This window comes from Manacus vitellinus, unplaced genomic scaffold (genome assembly GCF_001715985.3).
Source record: "Manacus vitellinus isolate BGI_N305 unplaced genomic scaffold, ASM171598v3 scaffold_1_pilon, whole genome shotgun sequence".
In the NCBI taxonomy this organism is placed as follows: domain Eukaryota; kingdom Metazoa; phylum Chordata; class Aves; order Passeriformes; family Pipridae; genus Manacus; species Manacus vitellinus.
This window is the reverse complement of record NW_021939396.1, coordinates 13,553,108-13,578,037: the sequence shown is the minus strand read 5'-3', so window position 1 is coordinate 13,578,037 and position 24,930 is coordinate 13,553,108. Positions and strand designations below refer to the sequence as shown.

At 39.2% G+C, this 24,930-nt stretch overlaps 1 protein-coding gene across 1 annotated transcript; it reads right to left on the bottom strand.

Moving 5' to 3' along the window:
• Nucleotides 1-599: 599 nt before the first annotated feature.
• RAD21 (RAD21 cohesin complex component) lies at nt 600-23,071 on the bottom strand. The gene is made up of 14 exons (XM_018077375.1): nt 22,982-23,071; nt 16,806-16,979; nt 15,332-15,461; nt 13,118-13,217; nt 12,040-12,146; nt 10,950-11,153; nt 10,372-10,497; nt 10,055-10,177; nt 8,191-8,414; nt 7,719-7,878; nt 7,203-7,354; nt 5,560-5,709; nt 5,013-5,096; nt 600-2,371 (listed from the first exon to the last, which is right to left on the bottom strand). The coding sequence occupies exons 2-14, from the start codon at nt 16,947-16,949 to the stop codon at nt 2,180-2,182; spliced, it is 1,896 nt and encodes a 631-aa protein (XP_017932864.1). The 5' UTR covers nt 16,950-16,979; nt 22,982-23,071; the 3' UTR covers nt 600-2,179.
• Between the last annotated feature and the right edge of the window lie 1,859 nt (nt 23,072-24,930).

The following is a 24,930-nucleotide window of genomic DNA, read 5'->3' as shown; positions in this document are numbered from 1 at the left end:
ATGGGCCCAGCTGCTTCCACAAAAGCAGCACAATCACTTGTGTGCAGAGCCCAGACTAAGCTCACCGGATCCAGGCTGGCTCTTCACCTTCCCAAGACAGCCCCTGTGGATCAGAATTCATTGCCCCAGCCTCTGTGTAAGTTCTGCAGGTAACCATGTGACTCCATGGGAGATGCTCTGCGTCCGTAGGCTTGGATCCAAGTGTCTGGATCTACCAGGAGCACATAACTTCAGAGGCACTGACATACCCACATGTAGAGGCAATTCCAGAAGCAAGGGAACAGCAGAGCTAAAAGAATTCAAGCTGGATATGTTCTGGCATTCAGAAGGGACAGGCATGGAGATGAATCACATTTTACACAGTCTCCCCTGTTTTTCCACAGACATTCCTACCACAGAATACCTGAACAAAAGCACAGTAAAGCCAGTAGAATAACCCTTCTTAATGGTAAGAAATCTGTTTACATATTCAAGCTTTAAATCTCTCAAAGAGCTAAATCCTTACATGTCCACTCCTAACACCAAAATAACCAACCTGTAAGTGCTAAGTCCCTCCTAAATCAACAGAAGGTGTTCAAAAAAGACACAGAGCTAACACATAACAGCTTATAACACAACTTTTATTAGAAAAGTTATACATAACAGCATCAACTATTTTTATTATTAACCTTGAAAAGCAACAAAAACAGACTAAAAATGTGTAACAAGAAACTAATGACCTTCTCTATAATTAAACATTCAAGTTATCTACAATGTCTCTTTTTACAAAAGGGAAAATTATGGTTTTACAGGCACATCATGTTGAAAATAAAGCTGCAGTAACTTTATACAATTAACTTTTTAAGGATTATTAAACCATGGTCATCATGTAGTCTCAGAGTTTTTCAAACATTCACATAATTTTACAGTTGAGTATACACTGAAATTTCAGAGTCCCAAAATTATTTCACAAAAGTGCCAACATTAAAACCAGAACCTTCAGTGTGAACAATTTCGCCCTAAAAAAAGTTAAGACAGGTCTCCATAATCAACATATTCACATAATATTTGGTGCTACCTGGTCTAACAGTAAAGCTTCATTCTTTAGAATTAAAATCAAATGGGACTTCTTTTGAAAAACTGGTAAAATGTTTTGAACACAGGAGTGTAAATTATCAAAACAAATTGATACTAAAACCATAAATATATCCTAACAGCCATTAATGCACTACATGATTAAGTGGAATAGGGCCCATTTGTACTCTGTACTCAAAGTTTGTTGCCCTTTTGGTACAAGTGGTATCTGAATTCACCAACTTTTCTTCGTATGCCTGCTTAATAAAGAAATCAGATAATTTACAATCTAGAAGTCTGTTTTAAAAAGTCTGGAGTTTATATACAGCTCTAACAAACCTAAAGCATTATATCTTAAAAGTTTAAATGAAATGACTAGTTTTCATTTGTTACTTATTAACAGTAATTAGCCATTATCAGTAGTGGACCATAATGACGTGGTAAGTGAAAAGGAATGTTTTGTCTAAAATGCTTAACATGTTCTGTCCTTTCTTGTATCACGTGGAGGAAGTGCCTTCCACAGACACTCGATTCCCCTTAGCGTCAAGGGCTACAAAAATCCGACTGCAAAAATGCAGTGACACAGCAAGCTGACATATCAGGCACTACCTTTCATACTGGCAGCTTTAAGAGACCCACAGTATGCACAAAGATCTAGAGAAGGGGAAAAAAACCCACTACTATGAGAAGCAGGCCGAACATTTCAGACGAGTTTGGCAAAGTTTTTAATCAGACAATAGGTTGGCCATTCAGGTTTACTTGTATAGGTTAAAAATATCTATTGAATCAACTAGTCAAATTACTGTAAGACATTTTCATTGATACTCAACATCACATGCACCAATATTGCACACATCTGCTCCGAGGTGTTAAAACAATCTTAATCTGGGCGCTTGAGCAGTCTGGTTTCTGCAGCTGGAAGTCAAGTCACCCACCCCAGCAGTTTCACTAAAAATTTGAGTGGTAAAGTTAAAATACAACCCCCAAAATAACCCCAGAAGAAAACCAAGGACTTTATACAGACAATAAAATCTAAATTTTCTGCAATGGTCTTGTGGGCCCTACAGACAGGGCAATACACGTACACACTAGTGAGATGAGCACTAGCTCTGCTCTACGTAACCATTCAGATAATATGAAACCTGGGACCAGGTGTTGCAATGATGTCACTGTAGGGCTCCTCCTGTGTCAGCTCTATTGCTTGTTGTTTTTTCAGTACCAGGAAACTGTAGAATTTTGCAGCTGCTTGTTTTCTATTTGTATTTCTGCACAGCTCAAGCAAACTGATGGATTCTGCTCCAGTCTTAGCAAGAGCTCTCTGAAAAACACATTGACACCACAAATTAAATAGAGAACTACACAGAAACAACATCTCTTGGTAAGATTCTGTTTGTTGTCTACCCCAGGACACTGTGAAAGATTCAGAAGAACTTGACTTTGGATGGGCACATTACAACATGTACATGAAAATTTCTATATAGATCTTACCTAAATGAAATCAAGTAGGCTTCCCAGGGACATGTAAAAAAATCACTCTTGAATCTGCTGAACTTATTCCAGAAACACTATAGTATAGTATAAGATTTTCTTTTTGCAGCAATAACTAACCAGTCTTATTTTAATACAGGACAACTTTTTTAAATAGGAGAAAAAAAACCAGATTTTATTTCTCAAAATGAAAGTAACTCTAAAAATAATCAAATAAAATTTCAAGAGCTAATGTTCTTTAAAAGACGCATGACTTTCCCCGAGGTGAAAGTCTGTTTATTTCTAAAACTCCTCTGTTTGTCCGAAACTAGGTACACAAAGTTGCTTACACTTTCTCAAAATCTTGGCAATAATGTATTAAAAAACAGTAATTGTAAAAATACGTATTTTTTCTGGCTAGGACAACAACTGACATCATCAATTTAAAACAGAATCTGCTCCGGAATATCTACTAGATTAAAAGATATTAGGGCTGGCCAAAGCAAATTACTTTAATCAGATCTCAACTTTGAATCTCATTGCAGACTTAACGTTTCAGTCATCCAGAGTGATGTTCTTTTGGTACAAGGAAGAAAGAGTTGAAAAAGCTAGACGTGGTCCAAAGAGAATTCTGAAGCTCTTTCCAGACATTGTGATGAAACACTCAGAGAGGAAACATTACACAACATTACCAACTCACCATCTGTGTACTTTAGATACTACTTTTAAGCTACAGTTGTACTGGTTTGGGCTGGGACAGAGTTATCTAAACGTCAGAGTTTCAGAGCTATCTTCACAGTAGCTCATGTGGTGCTGTGTTTTGGAGCAAGTAGGCTGGGGGTGCACAAGGAGTTGGGAGGGGACACTGCCAGCACAGCTGAGCCCAGCTGGCCAAAAGGATAATCCTTGCCATACGGCATCACGCTCAGCACATAACACAGCAGGAAGGATGAGGGCGGTGTGTGAGCATTTGGGATTGTGGCATTTGTATTCCCAGTCACTACTACATGTAATGAAGCCCTGCTTCTCTGAAAAGGGCTAAATGTCTGCCTGCTGTTGGGAAGCAGTGAGTGAACTCCTTATTTTGATTTGCTTGCATGCACCATTTTCACTTTACCTATTAAACCATCTTTATCTCAACCCACAAGTTTTCTTGCTTTTACCCTTCTGATTCTTTCCCCCATCCCAGCAGAAGGCAGTGAGTGAGTGGCTGTGTGGGGTTGTGCTGATGACCTGGGTTCTTTGTTTAAAGCAGTCTTACTTAAACTACCAGTATTCCTGCAGGTGTGCAAAAGAACTGACTTAAATCAGTTTACATTAGTTTACAATGTAATCTGAACTAAATTTAAGTGTATTAAAATATCATAAGGGATATTTAGGAGTTTGAAATTAAGGTTGTTTGAAGATATAAGCAATTAATTCCTATGATAGAACTCTACTAACATTTTCCAGAGATGTAAAGCCTTTCCTTGATTATATCTTAATTTTGAGAAACTTAACAGAATACACACTAGAACTAAATCTCAGTTTACTGAAAACTCTTCCCCCAAAGCCACCATACTGGAAATTCAGAGATACAGGAAGTTCAGAGATACAATACTGACTATGACATTTTATAAGGACAGATGGAGCCTATCAATTTCACAAAAAAAACAAGGATGGCTTTGGAAAACAGAAACAGTTTAGAGTGATGAAACTGAAGCACTTCAGTGACTGCAGAATCTCAGGAATTGCCCAAATGTTCAAGGGAACAAAGGGGTAGGAGCTACAAACTTGGCTGAAAGGCAAAGGTAGTCCAAGAATATGTGAAGGACACACAGAGGCCTATAAGCAAATGAACAGTGGTTTGTGCTTCAGTTCGAGTGCTCACAAGGGGTGTTCAACCATCAGATCAGAAAAAAGCTCTTGAGTTCCAGTAAGCAAGAATCCATCTTACAGATAGAGTCTGTGCAGACTGAAGCCACATCCTGGAAATCAGACAAGGTCAGATTCCCACACTTGTTAGAGATTCAGCTTCTCATGGTGTAGAATTTTTCCAACTAGCACAGCCAACAGTAAACATCCTGTAAAATGGTTTTAGCCCTACACCTTGATGGACTTTGCCTAGGGCCACACAGCACAAAGTCAGAGGTGCTATGGTTTCATTAAAAACACAATCAAACTCAATAACTTTAAAATTTAAATTTCTGGGAGTCTTACTTGCACACCAAGTGTGGACATAAAGGTTGAAAAACACCTAAGCAAAAAAATTTACTTCAAATATTCTTTGGAATAAAATGACAATTATATGAATATAGATTTAATTTTCATTTAATTATTTTACATAGATTAAATCAACTACATGCATTTTTCCCCCTCTAAGACATAACTGATATTTTAAGCTGTAACATCTACTGCAAATAAAGCTCTTTCTTAACTTTTTAACTCAGATCAAAAGCATTAGTGGGCACACTCAAAAGCTACTTCAAGAGAAAGCAAATGATCGTGTGTACCTGAAGTCCATGCAGCATTTGTTGAGTCCTCTTGTTCCATCTCCTTTCTTCTTGATCCTGATCACCCCCTGTGCCGTCTTCCTCCTGTAAGCAGGTGTAAAATAAAAGATGTCATTCAAGTTTGTCTTGACAGCCAGAGAATATTAAATATTGTAGCTAAGAGACAAGTTACATTTTACGACATTTTACGACGTGGCTGGTTTTCTTGCAAAAAGTTACTTTCATAAGGCAGCACAAACTATTTAAAATGAACAACAACATCAAGTTCAAAACTTCTTGTACAAGGCATCATAAATATATAGAGTGGTTTAATCCAGTCATGTGTGAGAACAGGAGAACCCTCTAACTCAAAACAGAATGTATATACAATTTATAATACAAAATACCATAAATATTATAAAATGGTCATGAAATACTTAAAGAATTTACATTTCCAAAGGCTATCATTTCCCAAGGATACACTAAAGATTTTTCTTATGCCATTTACTGAATCCACAGCCAAACGCTTCTGGGAAACACATAAACTCTTCCTACACAGAGTTCTTACCTCTTCTTCTTCCTCCTCCTCTTTCTCCTTTTCTTTCTCCTTCTCTTTTTCTGGCAGAAGTTCTAGCTCTGGTATTAGCTGGCAGATGTTTTGGGGCTCCTCTGGAGGCATTTCTACAGGTGGCATTTCCAGCTGTTGTGACGGTGGATGCTGTAAAGGTACACAATAGAGTTAAACCAAAGGATAATTCTGTCTGTGCTTTTACAATACAATGACGATGCAACAGACCAGTTGCATAAAATTCAAGTATCTAAACCTTAGCTATTTGTATGAATTTTTCTTTTTTAAAAACCGAAAAGCATTTTTTTTGCTATCCATACATATATTTTTAATCCTTTAGATTCTACTCAAACCAGAAATTATGATACCTCTATAAGAAAAAAAGGCTTTCCAATAACTTCACTTAGTCCACCATCCAAACCATCGATCCCATTTCTTGAATTGGCACATTCAATAGATAACCAGATTCAGTGCTACATGAACACACTAACTTGGTAGAATAAGACATCTTCAAAGTATCAAAATGCTGTTCTCAGTGATATAAATGTGAAGGAATTAAAACACAGGTATCTCGCAAAGTTTCCTAAAATTTATGAGTGACTTTGGTGCTCAATTATCATTCTCAGAAAATATTTATATCAAGAGAAAAACCCAGAAAAGCCGTTTAACAGGATTTATGTAGTCAGTTTTAATTTAAAAAAAAAAAAAAAATACAGTACTCTCCTTGTGAATCTATATGCAGTTAAGTGTTTGCCAGCAAAGTTACACTGACACCTGAAACTGTTTCTACACATACTCTAAAATGGCTAAGCAACTTCTGACTTGGTCAAACAGCAGGTAACACTACAGGTACGTTGACAGAGGCCTGACCTGCTCATGTGATCGAAGAATTTCCAACACTCACTCCCCCAACTACACTGACTTCAGTACAGCTGATGCCAATTTCACCCCATAACATGGCCAAGTGGAGCAGCAGCTGCCACCCTTTTTAATAAGATAATGTAACATCAGTCTCATTCTACAGCAAACAACCTGCTGGCCAAGGAACGTGAAAAGTGAGGTTAAACATGCACAATTATGAGACATAGCATAAACCAGGACTGTTCTCAGCAGATAAGCATTCAGAAAAAGAATACACCTTTCATTTTGCCCTTTTCCTTCCTTTCCCCTTCAAAATATTGTTTCCTTTCACACTGCATCACATCTAGTTTCCAAGTCTACTCATAGCTCAGCTACGAAATACCTCCAGGCAATCAGTCTTTCTTTGAAGCCTTAAGCCTGGAACAATAGGACTGTCTTAAAAAGGAAGTTTGTGCAGCTAGCACAATCCTTGCTTCAGTGGAAAATGTTCATATACACTTGCCAAGCAGAACCTGATAGCTTTGTAAACACTTAATTCCTTGAAGACTTTTTCTGGAGGAAATAGTGTCATTTCTTTATCCTACATGCATTTTAAATGTTTCAGTAAGCTTTTCACTTAAGAAGAAACACCAGAATGCCTACCCAGGGGCAAATGTTCTGCTACTATTCCAGCGAATCTCACATGACCATGGAAAGCTAGGGCCTCCAATCTGTCATTTCCTGCTCAAAGACACCACCCACTTCTCATTCCCCATAAAAAACCATAGTGAAATCTTACTCACGGGTAGCACTGGCTCTGGCTCTACTTGCTGCACTTTGCGTTTCACACCTGTCTGAGGTGGTGGGGGCGGCATAACAGATTCGTCCAGGTTGGTTCTGCTGCCTTCCATCATCGACTCCTGTAAACGGCTTGGTTCTTCAAGAATAGGTTCATCTATATTCCACAACAAACCTTGGTTTAGATGTATTAGAAATCATACCAAAGTCTAATCTGCTATTAATTTACAACTGAGCACTCTTAACAGCCTGCACAGCTTTTGCAGTGACAAGCAGAATTGGCACAGATGTGCATACAACCCAATCCAATACACATTTAGTCCACTGGTTCAAACAATTCCTAAGCGCCCGCTATTTCTAGCAAAAAGAAGTTATTTTCGGTCACAGACTGTACATCAAGCTAAACAACCATTACAAAGCTCTTTGCTCCATTCATAATCTTTGATGACTTAATACAAAGCACAAAAAAAAGAGAAAAATAAGCTCTGAAGGAAGCAGAGTATCTTTGACAAGACACAAACCAATGACATCTCGTTGCTGCTGTTGATGCTGCTGCTCCTCTCTGGGAACTTCTGGGTTTTCAAAGTCTTTAAGGAACTCGTCAAGGTTGTCAGCTTCTCCACCTTTCCTCCTCTTTCTTAGGTCTTCTGGTACCAGAGGTGTAAGACAGCGAGTAAAGAGCTATAGAGGAAAGATTACATTATTCACTATTGCAGTTCTCAGTGTCCTTCAATTTCATTTCAGGTCAAGTAATTATGGTCTATCTTACTTTCCTATTTTTTAAGCTCCTCTCCACAGTACTAATATTAAAAAAAAAAAAATTACTTCTGTAACTGGTAACACCAATGCTTAAAATATCTTTCTTGTTTTAATGTGGTTTTTTTTCCAATTATGAATATTACTATATCACTATTGATATGCTGATGTTTACTATATGTGAGGCACAGTCCTGAATACAGTCCATTTAAAAATGAACCTGCACAAACACATTACCTTCAGTAGCCTGTTATTCCACAAAGGTTGTGCAGGCAGAGAGAAAAGCTTTTCAACTCCACCAGTCTCTTTCCACATCATCAGTTTCTTAGTAGGCGGTGCCAAATCCAAAGTAGTAACAATATCAGAGTAGTCACTTAATTGGGCTCGAATAGTCTTGCTATCCAGTTCTTTCACACTGTCCACAATCAGCTTTCTCTTCCTCTTTGCTTTGGTTTCTTTGACTGTTGAGATTTTTAGCAAGTAATGAAGGTTAGTTCAGATACCACACCATAGAAGAATCTTGCAGGTTCTCTATAGGTCTTATTTGCCCACGTATAAAGCTACCTAAAGCATCTAAGGCAATGTCAGCTTTGGGAGAAAGACTGAAAGGCTATAAGCAGTGTGAAAGATCAAATACTAGGAATGCTGTCCCGTAACCTACAAATTCTTTTGTGTAAACTCGTAGTTTTACTGAATCTACCTAAGCCTTGATGTCCTCAGCTGCACATGCCTCCCTCCCCCATGGCTTGCTTGTTAGGCTGGTGCAAACCCTGGCCCTCATGTTGATTAGAGGGATGGAGCACCTCTCCTATGAGGAAAGGCTGAGAGAATTGGAATTGTTCAGCCTGGAAAAAGAGAAGGCTTCGGTGTGATGTAATTGCAGCCTTCCAGTACTTGAAGGGAGCCTACAAGAAAGATGGAGGAGACTTTTTACAAGAGCATCTAGGGACAGGACAAGGGGGAATAGCTTCAAACTGACAGAGAGTAGGTCTACATTAGGTATTAGGAAAAAATTCTTCACCGTGAGGGTGGTGAGGTACTGGAAGAGCTTGTCCAGAGAAGTTTTGGATGTCCCACCCCTGGAAGTGTTCAAGGCCCAGTCGGATGGAGCTCTGAGCAATCTGGTCTAGTGAAAGGTCTCCCTGCCCATGGCAGGACAGTTAGAACTAGATGATCTTCATGGTTCCTTCCAAAGCAAACCATTCTATAATTCTAATCACAGAGTGAAAGTTTTATCTCTAAGCCCTGCCTGAGCTTTGGTGGAGCTAATGTGGGTGGTTATCTTACCTGTACCTCTCACCCTGCTCTAGGACGACACTGCTTACAGCCTGGCACCCTGCAGCAGACCATGAAGCTCTGGCAACAGCTGTCTTTGCTGGTCCCAGCAGATCTGCTGGACCCCTGCTGCCAGCCTGCCACGAGAGGGCAGTGCCAGGGCTCTCTGATTGGCCAAGCAGGGAATCAGGGCCTGGAGCTCAGTCTGAAGACACAGGACAAGCTACTTTCTTTCTAGATCCTAATTTTTCATTAAAGCAGGGATCTGTTTACAATGAGCTAAATACAGTATTGGTTAAAGTAAGAAAGTTTCTTGCATTAAAGAGAAAGACAAGGAAATCACCTATTTAGTAGAATTTCAAATACAAAAAGATACATTTCCTGAACTCAGCAATTCATTAAAGCTACAAATCACTAGAAGAGCACTCATTCTCAGTGTAAGCAGTCACTCCTGGCTTTCAAACATAGTATATCAAGAACTGTGCTGCACTACAGATAGCATATTAGAATTAAAGACATGATGAGTTCTATTTCAACTCAGTGCATTTTAACTAGCATGTTTACCAAAAGCTATAGTATTGTGCTATTATACATTTCGACTGCAGAAATTACAAACTAGTATCCTCCAAGACCATCCATGGAAGCTACCTACCTGGAAAGTACTGGAAGGCTACTGTTAGAATAAAAGGAATTCAGCACTTGGTCCCTGGTTTCCCTTCCAGCTGAGAAACAGAGTCAGCAGCAGTTCTAGACATTCATTTCCACTCCATCAAGCTAAGGTAGTCTCTGACAACACAAGTAAAATATTCCCAAATAGCTTACTCACCAGTTATGTCAATAGGCTCCAGAGCAAAAGCTTCCTCTTCATTGGGAACAAGTGTTGTCTGATCTGTCATAGTTGGTAACGGTTCAACTGGATCCACGGAGTCCGGGCTGTCTGGGCCACCCACTGCCAACGAGAACAGGTACCTTGCACTGTTTCACAGCATGGAGAAACTGTGCTACCCTGCCCATCCCCTCCTCCACAACCTCAAGTGATTTACCCCATTTCATACTTTTGAGCTTAATATGTTTTTAAGGAATTAGAATAAAAATCAAATCAGTTGAAGAGTAATCCTAGATCTAGCCCTAGCTAATACTCACTTGATACATTATCATCATCATCCATATCATCGTGGGGAGGTTGCTCTGGCATCATTACTCCACTTTCTGAGAGTGCAGGTGGGTCATCAAAAATACCACCATCATTATTACTGAGAAGTTTGTCATCTGAAGCAACCATATGAAAGAATCAGTTTTGCATCCACAAATTCATGAAAAAGTACTGACAAATTTATAAAGAAGTACAGACAAGTTTATCACAACACAGATAAAGACAGGGCAAAGGTCAGAAAACTTCCAATGATGACACAGAAGAAAGCAGCAGCGCTTTTTCAAGGTGTATGTCAGCACAAATTTTGAGCTTACAGGCAACCTTTATTACAATACAACTGCCACATATTTGCATCTTACTGGGTTTCTTAGAACTTCATTTATGCCAACACTTAAGATCATCTGTACATCATCTGCACTGCTGTAGGACTCACAAACCAGAATTCTACTGCTGAAGGCATAACTTTGAGAGAGATCTTTGCTACAAGGAAAACAGTTTCCCCCTGTCCACCCAAGAACTTATGAATGCAGAAGACAGGACGGAGGATAAACAAATTTCTCAAACTTACCCAATATTCCACCATCATTTCCTTCTCCAAAATTATCATCTTTGTATTGGTCTTCGTATTCCAGGTGATTAGATTTCTCATTGAGGTGACTGGTGCTCTGTTCAGGTTCCAATAGGAGATTGGAAGCACTGGTGCTTACTAGCATGTCATCCTCAAATGCACTACCTTCTCTCATCATCTCACGATCATCCATCCCAAAGTCACCTGCAAGAATACAACTCCACTGCTGTAAGTGCTAAAGAACCAAGGTGCAAGAGACTTAGCTAACTGATCAGCAAAAGCCCAAATGTAAAACCAAAATTCATTTCGTCTTAGTTGCAGAGTTAATGACAAGGTGTAAGAAATTATGTCCAGCAATCCCATGGCAAAAGTACCGTTCAAACAATTATAAAAAATAACTATCTCTTCTTCAAAGCATTTTATTTTACTTACTTGAATTTATATTAGCAAGATCCTACTAAATTTTATCTACACAGAAACCAAAGAATTCAATGAAATTCAAAAATGTTGTACCTTATGCCTCAAGGGCATACAGGGAGCAAACCAATATCAAATCAACACCACCATAAATTCCTGGGTTATTCTTTCAAAAAAATTACTAAATTATGGATTACAGTACTGTATGCTGGGAACTAGACATTCAAGTACAACTGTCTTTAGGCTTTGATTCATATTTTAGAACACTGTTCTTGAAAAGACACTGGAAGCAGTAAACTCCTTGCCACTGACTGCTTCAGCTTTAGAAATCTCCTAATGGTTTCTGACTGAGAACATGCTTATGATTAAAGCAACACCTGACTTCATATTCACACACTTGAAAATTATAATTGACACAGTACTTTGCTAATTAACCTGACTGAATAATCTTCAGCTTTTCTTTCTGCCTATTCTAGGCAGCTAGAAGTTTTCTGAGCATTCATTAGAGGACAGACTTTCTGGAAAAACTGACCCAAAAATTAAATGTACAAAACCAAAGCATGTTTGAGCTAATTTGTTTTGTGTTTAGTGGGCATTCAATAGTTATTGCAAAACCATATCTTACAGTTACCAAAATTAGCTAGTAACACATAATAATGCACGAGGTCTTTACCAAAGTCATTATCCTGGAGGATACTGATGTTGCCTACTTCTTCTCTCATTGTAATTTCTTCCACTCTACTCTGGTTCAAACTGAACTGCTGGGCCACATCAATATCACTTAAACAAACAGAAGGCAATTATTAAAAATCTCCATTAAAAAAAATTAACAACACAAAGTTGCTTAAAGAAATATGACACTAGCTCATAAGAAGTATATTTTACACTTCAGTCACTTATGAAAAAACTGCTGATAAGCAGTGAATAGAAAACATTGCTTAGAACAGTAAGACCATTAATGATTCAAACGTATCATCTCAATTGTGTTAGCTTCTGGAAATGCATCGAACATCTCTTACTCCTTGCTATATTTGGGTTACTAATTTTAAAGACCAAATTAATAATCAAGAAAAGACTTCCTCCCCTTCAACTTCAAAAGCTATTAATATAGTTTATCAAAAGCTATATTTAGAACCAGTACTAAGTTAACACTCTTTGTAGTGTATTAAGGTATGTTTCTTAGAAGAACACAGAATTGTTATGCAATTCCAAATTCGTATTTACTCTAATCTGAATATAAACTAAACAGAACACTGAATAATACAAGTACAAAGTAAATTCCATTATGAATAACCCAAAAGAATAACATCAATTTTTTCAAGATCAAGAACCATTCAGGTTGTATACTTGTCATGTTTACAAGTAACCCATTAGCAATAAGAAGTTTTAAGAATTAAAAGTGCCACCAGAGAGGAATATTTCCATAAAACTAATCTTGTCTAACCTGAGAACATATGTGACGTAGAGTGCCTTGCATAGAGGAAAAAAGAAAATGATAACAGATACATGAGTTTTTCAAAAGCCTCTCTAAGGACAGCTTAAACTCTGGTTAAAATTACATGGTACTGTGAACTTGAAATCAATACAAAGATGGTTGCATACCTGCTTAGTATATTAAAAGATTTAAGAATACAAGTTACCTACAGACCCTCTTTCGTCACATTCAGCAATGAGTTAGCTGTTTAAAACCAGGTTCTCCTCAACTAAAACCAAATATTATTTGTGTGGAAATAAAAAAACCCCATACTTACTCCAGATCAGGAAGTGGTTGGTCAAAATCGTGAAATTCCTCAGGCAAGGTAATAGCATTGTAAGCAGCCTCTCGGTTTTCCTCAGGCAAATCAACAACCCCTGCAGAGAAGAACACCCAGACATGAGTCCCCATTCCTTACAAGGACAGCATTTTATCCTGTGCCTTCAAGATTGTTCACCCTGCATGAGCTTCTTGTCTTTAAATGTGTTGAACTGATGCTAAGAAACCTTAGATAATGTTAGTAGTGAGATTCAGACTAAATCCAAAATATATACCCTCAAGCCCTTGCACTGCTTGTATAACTCTCAAAGCCTCAAATCACTCGATATTGTTTGTGTGACACTATGCAGAACTGTGCAGCCAATACAGGCATCTATGTCATCACAACACTATAGGTACCTGCTACAAAATACTTTTATCATGATGCACCATATGAGCTGGTGAGTTCTACATTTCAGTTTGGGTAAAGCAGTGGCAGGACAGTTATGACTACTTTGCTCATGGTCATTTATTCAGTTCTATTAGCTCCAAAAGTCCCAGGACAGTACTGACTGTACTTGGGCCACACAAACTCTTAGCATTTTGCACGTAAAAGAGCTGGATTACCTAAACCACATACATACCTTTTCTTATCCTCCAGAGATGCTTAATCTGTTATTCAGCAGGCATTCTCAGAGCATGACTATCAGACTGGGCATCACAAAACCAGTGCCAGTAGTTGGTACCTCTCCTTCATACAGAGTCTTAGAGTTCAGGACACTTGAAAGTGCATGGGAAATGCAGGTTCAATTCCTTTTGTAACTTGCAGAAGATTTGAGCTCTATGCTCTGCCTTCTGACCCACACTCACAACACAGGCAATTCTGAGGTACAGACACTTCAGAAACACACTCTGCCCACTGTGCTCCCCTCCACAACAGATAACCAAAGAACCACTGTCCAGAGAGACTAGGAACAAGCATGAGTCTGTAGCTTACTCATCATGGTACTTGGCTAGGACTGAAGAAACCTAGTCCATCCTTTCAGAGTTATTCAGAACTTTTACCTGTTGGCTGCTTAAAATGAAACATGATTCTCAGAGCAGACAGAATCAAGACAATGCCTAAGTCACAAAGCTGATAAACTGAGAACAAAGACAAGTGCCTCAGCTTGTTTCAGGTCAGTACATAACTTTTGGTACATCTTGATCTTAAGGTGCTTCACCTTGTACATGCACGCTGTTGGGAGCAGGAAAACTGGAAAAACAAATTGTCTTGTGAAATGAAGACACATTTATCTGTTCTTATCACCCAGGGAAGTTAAACCCAACAGTAAACAAAAAATTGGCAACAGTTAACAAATTGCCACTGAAAGCTACATAAAGTTCAGTGCCTGAATCACAACATGAAGATCAGGAAATGAAGATAAAGGCATTATATACCTTAACTTTTCTCAAGTTACTGCTGCACTGGCTTTCAAGAGTTGCCTTTTTAAAAAACAAAAGGTCTACTTTAAGTTCAGTTTTTAAATCCATTGCACTCACAAACTTAAAAGGGTAGAATATGATTCAGCAGCTGTGAGCATCCAGCAGCATCACTGCCACAACTACACTCCAGCTGGAAAAATTTTCCCAGGCTAAAATTAAAGAAAACTATCAACTGTATGTAAGCCAAGTAATTAACTGCAGGATGGAAAGTCATTTCACATTTAAATATGGAACCCCATCGCCACGAAAAATCTTAAGGTAAGCAACAATAGAGGGGGAAATTATGTTGCCGACATTACGGTTCACATTATTTTCAGAAACTAAAAGTGGTAAAAAAACAGCTTACTTAAATATTTCTTTTGTAACTCATGGCAAAGCAATCCTCACCCTTGATGGAAATAAGACCCCTTCTGTGCTTCTATTCAGTAAGACACTGGCCATTTTCAGCCAGAAGGTAAAAACCATGCAGTGAATTTCCATTTAACATCATCCACCAACAACAGCCAAAATCACAACTGAGATTTTACTGAATCAGCATTAATAGGAAAAGTTTTTGTTCAGAATTCAGTTAGAAGATGTTTTTCAGCAGGCAACTCAGTCACACAGCCAGCTGAAGCTGCACCAAAGAAAATAACCTCTCCTATTACCTTATGTAATTCTACAGACAAAAGAAGGCAGAATTGTATGTCTCCTTAATAAATATATTTATCAACATAACTTTTCAGAGTGCTTAGATAAAGACAGATACCTGGACGAAAAGCCATTTTAATCTTAATGAAAGCCTCATTACAGTCTGCAAGAAGATATTTTGCTTTCCTGTGGTAGATTCTAACAACGCCCAGTAAGAGATGTCCTGAGGTTCGAAGTGCCATCTTCACCTAAAAACACATTGCACAGTCAGTGAATTAGATGTAGCCTTACTTTTCCCTTTAATGACATTTCAGTCATCTTTACATGATTTTTTTCAATAAAATCAAATATCCAAAACAAGTATAAAAATCAGCAGAAATATGAAGAAAGAAAGAATGCAAAGTCTACATCCAAGATGATACTCTATATATTACTCATGAATGGCCTGGCAAATATCAGTAAATTAACAGCAGTTCACTTCAGGAATTCCCAAACACTGTTCTGTCTAGAGAATAATGTTTTTCTAATATTTTGTTACTTTAATTGTGGAAAAAGTGAAAACTACAAAAAGTTGGACAGCCATAAATAACAATTTGGTTAAGTAAAATCTGATTATAAATGGTTACTTGTTATCTCTCCATTTCTGTCCTGCAGCTAAAAGAAAATCAGAGGGAAATAGTGGAAAATGTGGACTGCCTATACACAAGCACTGCCACATTAAAACAATTTTAAGTTCCTTTCCTCTTTAATCTCACTGCTTTACTGTGTAATCAAGTACCTACTGTGGGAACATAAAACTGAAAAAAAATTCCAGGGAAGGACTCTTCTTAAGTTTCCAGGCTGAAAGAGCATGAAACTTGTGCTGAAGGGTACATGGAATAACTGTCTCACAGAAAGATTAAGCCATACAGGATTTAACCTCAAACTGTAAGAATTCAAAATTTGTATTGACTACAATGTCTTTCTAATATATCAGCCAATGAACATGTTACACACAGTTAAACACATGAAAAGAGTGCCTATTAATTTCTCCTTTCTCTAAAAGAATGCTACACTCAATAGTGAGTCTATGAACATTATCTTCTTCTTTCTAAATCCTTCCAGAGCTTACAATGAAGCAAATCACTGCTCTGGAACAGTAAGTATCTCTGTGATTGTACTATACACTTTTTGCTTACATTTAGCAGTCCTTCTAAAAACTAGAGTAGCATTTTAGAACAGTTAACATTTGTATCAACCAAAATAAAAGAGAAAGTTTTTTTTCAAATAGTTACTTTTTGTATACGACATTTTTGTCACCTGTTAAGTGACAAAAGTCACAACCATATCACTAGCTCACTAGTTCAAAAATGAACAATTTAATTGTCATGAGTAGCAGAGGGAAATAAAACTAAAAATATTTAAAAACATCAAGCAACTTAAAACTTCCTCTAGTTTCCCAGTAGAGCATTTCACATTTGAACAGACATTTCCACCCTTTAAAATACAACGTTAAGAACTTCATTTGCTTCAGTGACCCAAACAGTAACTACCATCTTATGTACAAGTTCTTTTCACTACAAGGTAACATTACATTAATGTAAAATAAATACCTTTGGGGAAATTATACTCTCCACACTGCTCTCCAGGTTACATTCAAAAACATGGGCTTTGGTCAGCTTCTTATCCCAGTGGGCCGCCAGCCAAATTTTGGCCAGCGGCCCACGCTTGCTCAGGACAAAGTGGGCATAGAACATGGTCCCAGATGTCTAAAACAAAGTGCAAACCTGTAAAGAGAAAGGCAAATATTTTTTTTCTAAATTTTTTATTTTATGAGGAACATCCCTGTAAACACCCCCTTTATCCTCAGAAGCAGTGCACATGTTTACTTTTCAATCACTAAGGTCAGACTATTTGTTTAAAATATTTAAGAAGCCAACATTTACAAGTGGTGTTCATGTAATGGCATATATATTTATTAAAAAGGAATTATAAAGCAGAAAGAACAACACTTAGACAATTCAAAATGTTTACCACCCCTCAAGAAAAAATAACCTCGAATATATTAAACCTTATGGTAATGATACCGAATTCTCATAATGCAAAGAAACACGTCTCAGTTTTCAGTCCACAGTAGTTTTCTACCACTTCCATTTCTTTCTACTCTTAATTCAGTAGCTACTACTATACTATAGCAATATATATTCTACATTGTTTCAGTAAAGCATTCAGTGCTATAAAATACACAGCCCTAACTTTTTGGACTTCACTGTATTTTCCTAAACAGGAAGCACAATTATCTCTTCATTTCTGAATAGATTGCTTTCCATTTCATTTTTTTTTCAAGTATTGATAAAAATGGTGAAAAACTTGACCGCTTTATTCCAAAGTTCTTAAAGATTCCATTTTCCTTCTCCTTCATCAGAAAAAAATCCTTCCTTTTACCTATTTATCTAGTAACTACCTCCTCATGGCTGATGCCAACACATCAAACCATTGGGAAGCAGGACAGCATGATGTCTTATGATCTAAACATGCCAATTTCATGCATGATGTAACCATATGATTCAGCTCAACTACAAGCTGAGGAAAAAAAAATTTGCTTTAAAGAAGTGGAAGATTACTCACAAATAGTTTTTACAACAATTTCTACAAATAGGGAAAATGAATCGAAAGAGAAGAACAGAAAAGATATAACGAGTGCATTTCAGGTTTTACCTCCTCCATGCCTACAGAAAGACTGCCAGAGGAAGCACAGCAAGTCACAACTGGGATTGCTAGAAAAGTAAGTACAGGGGCAAGAGAAGCATTGGCATTACTCATTCAGTGGAAGCAATGCCAACCTCTAGACATCTGGGTAAACACTGAAAAATTGTACATCTCAAAGTCAAGGCCAACAATTATTTTCTTTTTTTCATTTGTGGGGGGTTTTATTTGTTTTAATAAAGGAGATTTGAAGGAGTATAAAAGGATAGGGAAAATTATCTTTGTAGTGGTATCACATTCTATACTTGTAACGCCACTCACAGGTATCATTCAATGTGCAAGATGAAAACTTTAAATTTCAGCTGCATTAACAGAACTAATCATCAAGCTATCTCTCTTTGAGACAGATTGGCCACCAATTCCATTCAGAACCAAGAATGGACACAGTGGAAAGGATTTAAATGAAGTAAAAGCAATGTTCAGCTTCAGTTCTAATTAACCCAGTATACAAGATTAAAACTACTCTAAGGAGTGAGGTTAATAGTTTTTAGTCATAATGAAGGTGGAAAGTCACAAAAAGTTAAAATGTCATTTTTATTTGTTGAGATTGTGTGTGGGCTAAGGACAGCACTGCACAGACATGGACATGAGCAAGCTTTTCTAGGAAGCACAATGAAATAAATTTTGGAAGTCTCCTTCATCAATAAACATTATCTAAAGGAAGGTATTCTACTTCTTTTTATTTCCCCAGTATTTTTTGAAAGACAGCAAATTCTCTCAAAGGCCAGGAGACAATTCAATCCCTTGTATATTTTCAAAGGCCTCAGTATTTTTGTGTATGCAGAGATGTAACTTAGCAGCACAGCATTTGGTATCTTAAGTTGCTGCCACAACCATGCAGTGCTCTGGTCATAGTAAGCCTGTAAATTACCCCTGAACAGGAGGAACAGGGGAAAACACAAATGTACAGTTAACAAACCCACTTGTATTAGTCCACTAAAAATGTTCATCAACAGTTACAAAAGAATGTACTTTGATTAGTGGAATTTGGCAGAATTATTAAAATACGCAGCATGGGTTTCACAGAAGTTCAGACATACAGTTAACTGTAACCCTGAAAACATAATTTAAGTTTTCCTGTTAAATGGGAAATACACTATTTGGACACCTTGACAGAAACAATTTATCTATCACTTTAAATCTGTTCCTCTTCATCCATTACTGAAGCCTTTGCACAGTGAAATATATGAAGAAAAACAGTGACAATCACACTACACACAGTTTTAAAGTGTGTTTCAATCTTAACTGTTATTAACAAATAAAAATACCATACAGCACTAATTTCCTGTCACAATGTGGGTCTCTGCCACTTCCAAATTTCAGCAGTATGGTATGGGAATATCTGTGTTACAGCACCTGTGCAAAGCCCACCTTTACAGTTCCAAGTTTTTAGTGCCTCAATACAACTGTTCAAAGCAGGCCTCAATGGTTTGCTCCCATTTCCTACACATTTTTTTCTTTCTTTTCAGATACTCCTTTTCCGTGTTTCAGGTTTTTCATCTGATCTTTAATTCATAGGACAGTATGCTCAGGCAGTGGCACAAAAGGAGAAATCAATTTCCTGGCATAAGTTGGGAGCAGGATGAATGTTAAAGGAACCAAGAGTTTCTTCAAGCAGCAGAGTGCTCCTGCAGACACACAGAACATATGTCGTTGCCTGAAAAAGCAACTCATAAAAATCCACAAAAGGGTACCTGATGGCTCTTAAAAAGCTTGAAAGGTAAAACACAACTGTCAATTTTTGAAATTGATTGGATAGGAACCAGGATCTTAAAACATGTTCTAAGAAGTTATACATTTTTCTGTTATGCATCTTGCTTGTGCTCCTTTAAGGCAAAAAGAATATGTACTCCCAAAAGGCCAAATCCTGATTTTTCCAAATTGATTTTTAAAATACTCAAAACTTTATTTTAATTAACTTTTAATTTGCTTCAGTGTGCCACCATTGTCCTCAGGTTCCTCTGCCTAAATTGGCCAACAATTGTACATTTTAAAAAATATTTTTCTTTCTACAGAAGTGTAAAAAAGGCTGTATTTCTATACATATAGTAAGTGAACATGTAAAGCAAAATTAATATAATACTGGTTCTACTCTGGTAATGGATCCCTTCAAGGTAGCAACAAGAAAATTTGGTAGGTGCTAACTATGAACGTCATCTTAACCCTCAACATATTAAGTCTTAAAGTCCTTCTGTATGTTAGAATGGCTAACTATCTAAACTCTAAAAAGCATGCTTGCACAGTTAGTCCCACCCTTCAAGGCACTCGGAAAGATGCTTAATAAAAGAACACTTGACAATAACACTGCAGATGAAAGACAAAACATTCGCTGTCTTTTAATTTGACCGTTGTTCATGCCTAGTCCATTAAATCCACTTGTCTGCTGCTCTCCATAGGTTAGGTTATGTATACACACACCAGTCCATAAGTAAAGCTCAGTCTTCAATTCTTTTTTACTATCACCTACCTATCTTTGTTCCTGTTGTAAGGCTACTCCAAAACCACAGTCATACACAGGTGAGTAGAAAAATTCCATAATACAGTTAAGAAATCAGCTAGTTATTTAAATTCATTTGTCCTTGTGCTATCCTTCAATCTCTCTTCTCTGCTGGTTTCCCCCTATGCACATTTTTGTCCTATACTGTTTCTGCTCTGCTAAGCCAGCCTGGAGTGATGCAGGGAAGGGTGGGATCACCCTTTGCACCTGCAGCAGTACAAGCTGGCCCTACCAGACTTTAAAAGTTCAGAAGAACTACCCTGACCCTGCAACTGCACTTTGAATTCTCCAATTTTAACTCGCAAGGCTTCACTACACAGTCCTTACATGACTGAACTCCCCTGCTGTGGGCACTCCCTAGCAATGTCTCCCTCGCAGGCTTCAGTAGTACAGTGAACACCTGGTGCCACTGAGAAAGAATTCATCACCAACAGCACTAACAAGACCTTACAGCTCCATGCCTCTTCTCACCACTACTTTATTTGATCTCCTTCCTTCATCCACCTTTATAATTGTCTGGTTAATCCACATTTTTCTGAATTTTAATACATTTCTTTGTGGCACCTGCAGCTTTACTGAAGTTCAGTGACGAGTCACCTCAATTTCTTATGTCCACAAAATCAATTATCAAAAAAGATGAAACTGAACTAGTTCAACTTGACACACCTTTGATAAATGCATAGAGCCTTTTCCATTTGTCTCCAGGTCTTGTTTTTTCCATCAACTTTTTTTTTAAATTCTATGGCTGAGGTTGCCATACCAGGTCTACTAATTACTCAAACCACACCACTCTGTTACAGGAACTGCATTCACTGTTCTCCAATTACAATATACTACACACCTACATAATCAGATACAACCAGAGTCCCACTAAAGTTACTCATTCAAAAGGCAGATCACTCACAAATGCTGTACAGAGTTGGAGATTACTGAACTCTATGAACACTGTTCAGTGTTCTGCCCCCAATTCCACATTCATACCTAAGCCTCAGCAGGTATGCTGCCCTTGCCCCTAGATGCAGAATGTTCACTCAACCATTGGAAAAGAAATCTTTTTAATTTAAGGTGACCTTTGATTATATCAACCTTTTCCAGGCAATTCCAGTTCCAAGTCAAGTTAAAAAACTTGCAGAAACCAGGTATTAACACACTCCTTAAAGGTACGCAGGTTAAACAGAAGAACAGAATTCCTTATGTTACTCCACCTTTTGCAGCAGTTACTCCTCTGAACTGTTCACCCAAAGAGCCCAAATGTAAACTAACTTTTTAACATTTTGCCACTGAGAAGTTAAACTGATGTAGTAACTGAGGCAACTACTCTCATTTCTGTAGGAAAACCCATATCAGTAAACCTGATGTCAAGACATGATTAATTTAATTGTGTGGTAATTTAAGTTTATTGTAGGTCTCACTAACTTTGTGCTCCTCCTTTTATTCTCCTCAACACACTTCCTTCCTCTCTAGTTAAAACTTTAGATCAGTGGGCTTTGCTTTTCCAAGTTTCTCAGAATGTCAAATATTTACAAATGAACATATTCACAAAATAAAGCGCCAGCCCGGCCTTACTTACTAATGTCCCCCATTTTTGATGACACAAGTTTTACTGAGTAAGAGATTAAGGAAAGCTTGCTTATTGTAGTCGTTCACAGAACATGGGCCTAAATGGTAACTTCTCTAAATTTAAAATATTATCTTTAAGTGTCTAAATTTAAGGAAAAGCCATTTTTACTGAAGCAGTGCCATGTCAACAAGTCACAGTGAACCTAAGTCTCCTTTCCTATTGATAGAAACACAACACCTTGTTTTACATTTAACAGAAGCCCTTCTATTCAGGATCAGAGAAGTCTTAACAACTTCAGCAAGATTTATAACAGAGCATCTATAAAAGCTTGTTCTTGGTTCTTCAACACGCAGGCATTTTTAAAGCGGCCTTTATATGCAGCTCAACAGCCTCAGCGCCCAGACGGTAGTTCATGTTACTAGCGAGGACTGCGAGAACATTCAATAGCCTGCTTCACCTGTGACAGAAGGTAAGTTACACTAAAAAACAGGAGGCTGGCAGACCAAACTTTGCTCCTCTCCCCTCTCCAGACGGCAGCAGCCCCGCTGTCCCTTTTGCGAAAGCACAGGCTGGGATCTGTTACAGCGGTGCGGCCGTCACACCTCCCCACAGACGCCTCGGCCGCCCCGGGAAGCGGGAAGGTCCCTGCGGATCGCCGTGTGGCCGCTCCAGGTGCACAGCCCTCGCCCCGGCCCCGGCCCCGGCCGCAGCCGCGCTGACCCGGGCCTTGCCCGTTCCGCACCGGACCGCGCACGAAGGGCCCGGCTGAGCCCGCACATGTAATTCCGCCGGCCCCGCGCAGCTGCCTCTCCCGGGGAGCCCCGGCCGGCCTCCCTGCCCGCCCGCGCCGAGAGGCCGGCCGACCGGGCGGTCCGGGCAGCGCCCGCGAGAGCCGCTGCGGCCGGGCCCCGCCGGGCGCCTTCCGGGCGGCGGTAGCGACCGGGCATGCCGGAGCCGCTCCTTACCCTGCTCCGGGCCCGGGGGCGCTTGCTTGCTCCCGCCGGGCCGAGCCCGAGCCGGCGTGGCCGAGCCCGAAGCGGAGCCGAGCCGAGCCGCAGCCGAGGCGCGAGCGAAGCGGAGCCGGGGCCGCACCCGCCCCGCTCACTCAGACAAGATGGCGCGCGGCCCTTCCTGCGCGCGACGCGCCGTCACCGCAGGATGTTTACGGTCAAATTCCGCCCCGGCCCCGCCCAGGTCGGGCCACTTGCGCCATGCGCCCGGGCCCCGGGCGGCGGGCCGGGGCCGCGGGCGTGACGAGCGGCCAGTGATTGACAGCGGCGAGCGGGCCCCGGGGGCGGGGGCCACGGCGCGTGCGCGGGGGCGTCGTCAGCTCTTCAAAGGAGACTTGGTGTTTGGTTCGTTCCGTTTGAAACGCGACAAACGCTCTCCTCGGAAACAAACTTTGTTTTTACGGTCTCCTCTCCATATCGAGGTGACTCACCAGGTCTTTCTGCTGTCAGCAGCGTCCCCCCGCTGCAGGTGTTTTCTACATGTTGTGGGGCAGTTCGGTCGCTGCATACGGGGAACAACTGCACACACACCACCCGTTTGCTTTGAACTAATTGCAGCAGTAATTAGAAAGGTTTTCTTGATCCTAATTTACTAATCTATGATGGCTACCTGGGACATAAGAGAGGGGGGAAATGTAGCTACATCTGGACTTAAACAGGAGTTAATGACTAGGTAAAAGCAAGGGAAAGGGAGAACAAGGAGGTGAATTTTGGTAATCGGGCTATTTCTGGTCTCTTTGAAGCACTACGAAGTCTGAAGCTATGAGTACATAACATTCTGGATCAACAACAAACAGCCTTTACCCCAAAGAGACACCAAATACAAAAACCTCACTAAAGTAACCTCTCTCCTAAATAAAACTTCTTGTGCAATGGAGCATCAGTTTGCAAAGGTAATATGCAAAAAGTAATATGCAAAGAATGCCAAGAAAATTTGCTTATAGGGAGTTTAAGAAGTATTGCTGCTATTTGTGACATTCAGATAATGTATCTTAGTAGATGGTTACATCAGCTAACAGTATGTAAAAACGTGCGGGCTCAGTCTCCTGATTCTCTTCCCTTAAATTCAATTTTGAAGATTTCAGCATTCATTTTAGTCCATAATGTCTCACTAAAACTTCTATTCTGAATAAACATTGATTCTTTGTATGTCCCACATGGATTTCTGCTACGTATACTAATATTTCAAGGGTTTTTCCTCTACAAGAAAACATCTGCTGTATCACCACTCTCCTGTATCTCCATATAAAATGAGTTAGAGGTCCAGGCATTGAACTGGGGAGTGTCCAGGCTATCAGCCATTGGACCACTGATGACACTCTTCAATTAGTTTAACAGTGCTCATACACTGGATTGCATCAAGTCCACCAAAAGTGTCGACCAACAAAGATACATCATTTGCTCCTATAGGGAAACAGCCACTCACAATGGGGAGAAAAGACACACCAGGTGAAGTAACAGCACAATGGTGTGAGTCAGAAACCTCAGCTCTCCAACCCTGACCCACATTACTGCTGAAACATCTATAGCAAGGCCTTGCTTTGGCTCTTGCCCTGTTGAGAGCTTGTCTTGGTTGCATGCATTTTAATGTGAAATCCTTCTCTCTCTGTCTCAGCAGACACTGAATATTAGTGCATTTTGGCCAAAATTGCCTTTCTAGCTACTATGGGCCAGGGTGTGCTAGTTGTCTCTCTAGAAGTCCTGCATCACATTGCCATTGACTGATAGCAGAAATTAATGATGAGATGGAATTGTGATTATTTTTCTTTAATTGTCACTACCAATTCCTTAATAATTGCCCATTTTAAAAATAAAATAATAAAAGTGGATCTCATTGTTTTTCTTATGCTCTATACTGTTTGAGCAAGCAATTCTGTCTATAAAAGACATACTTTTTGAAAACA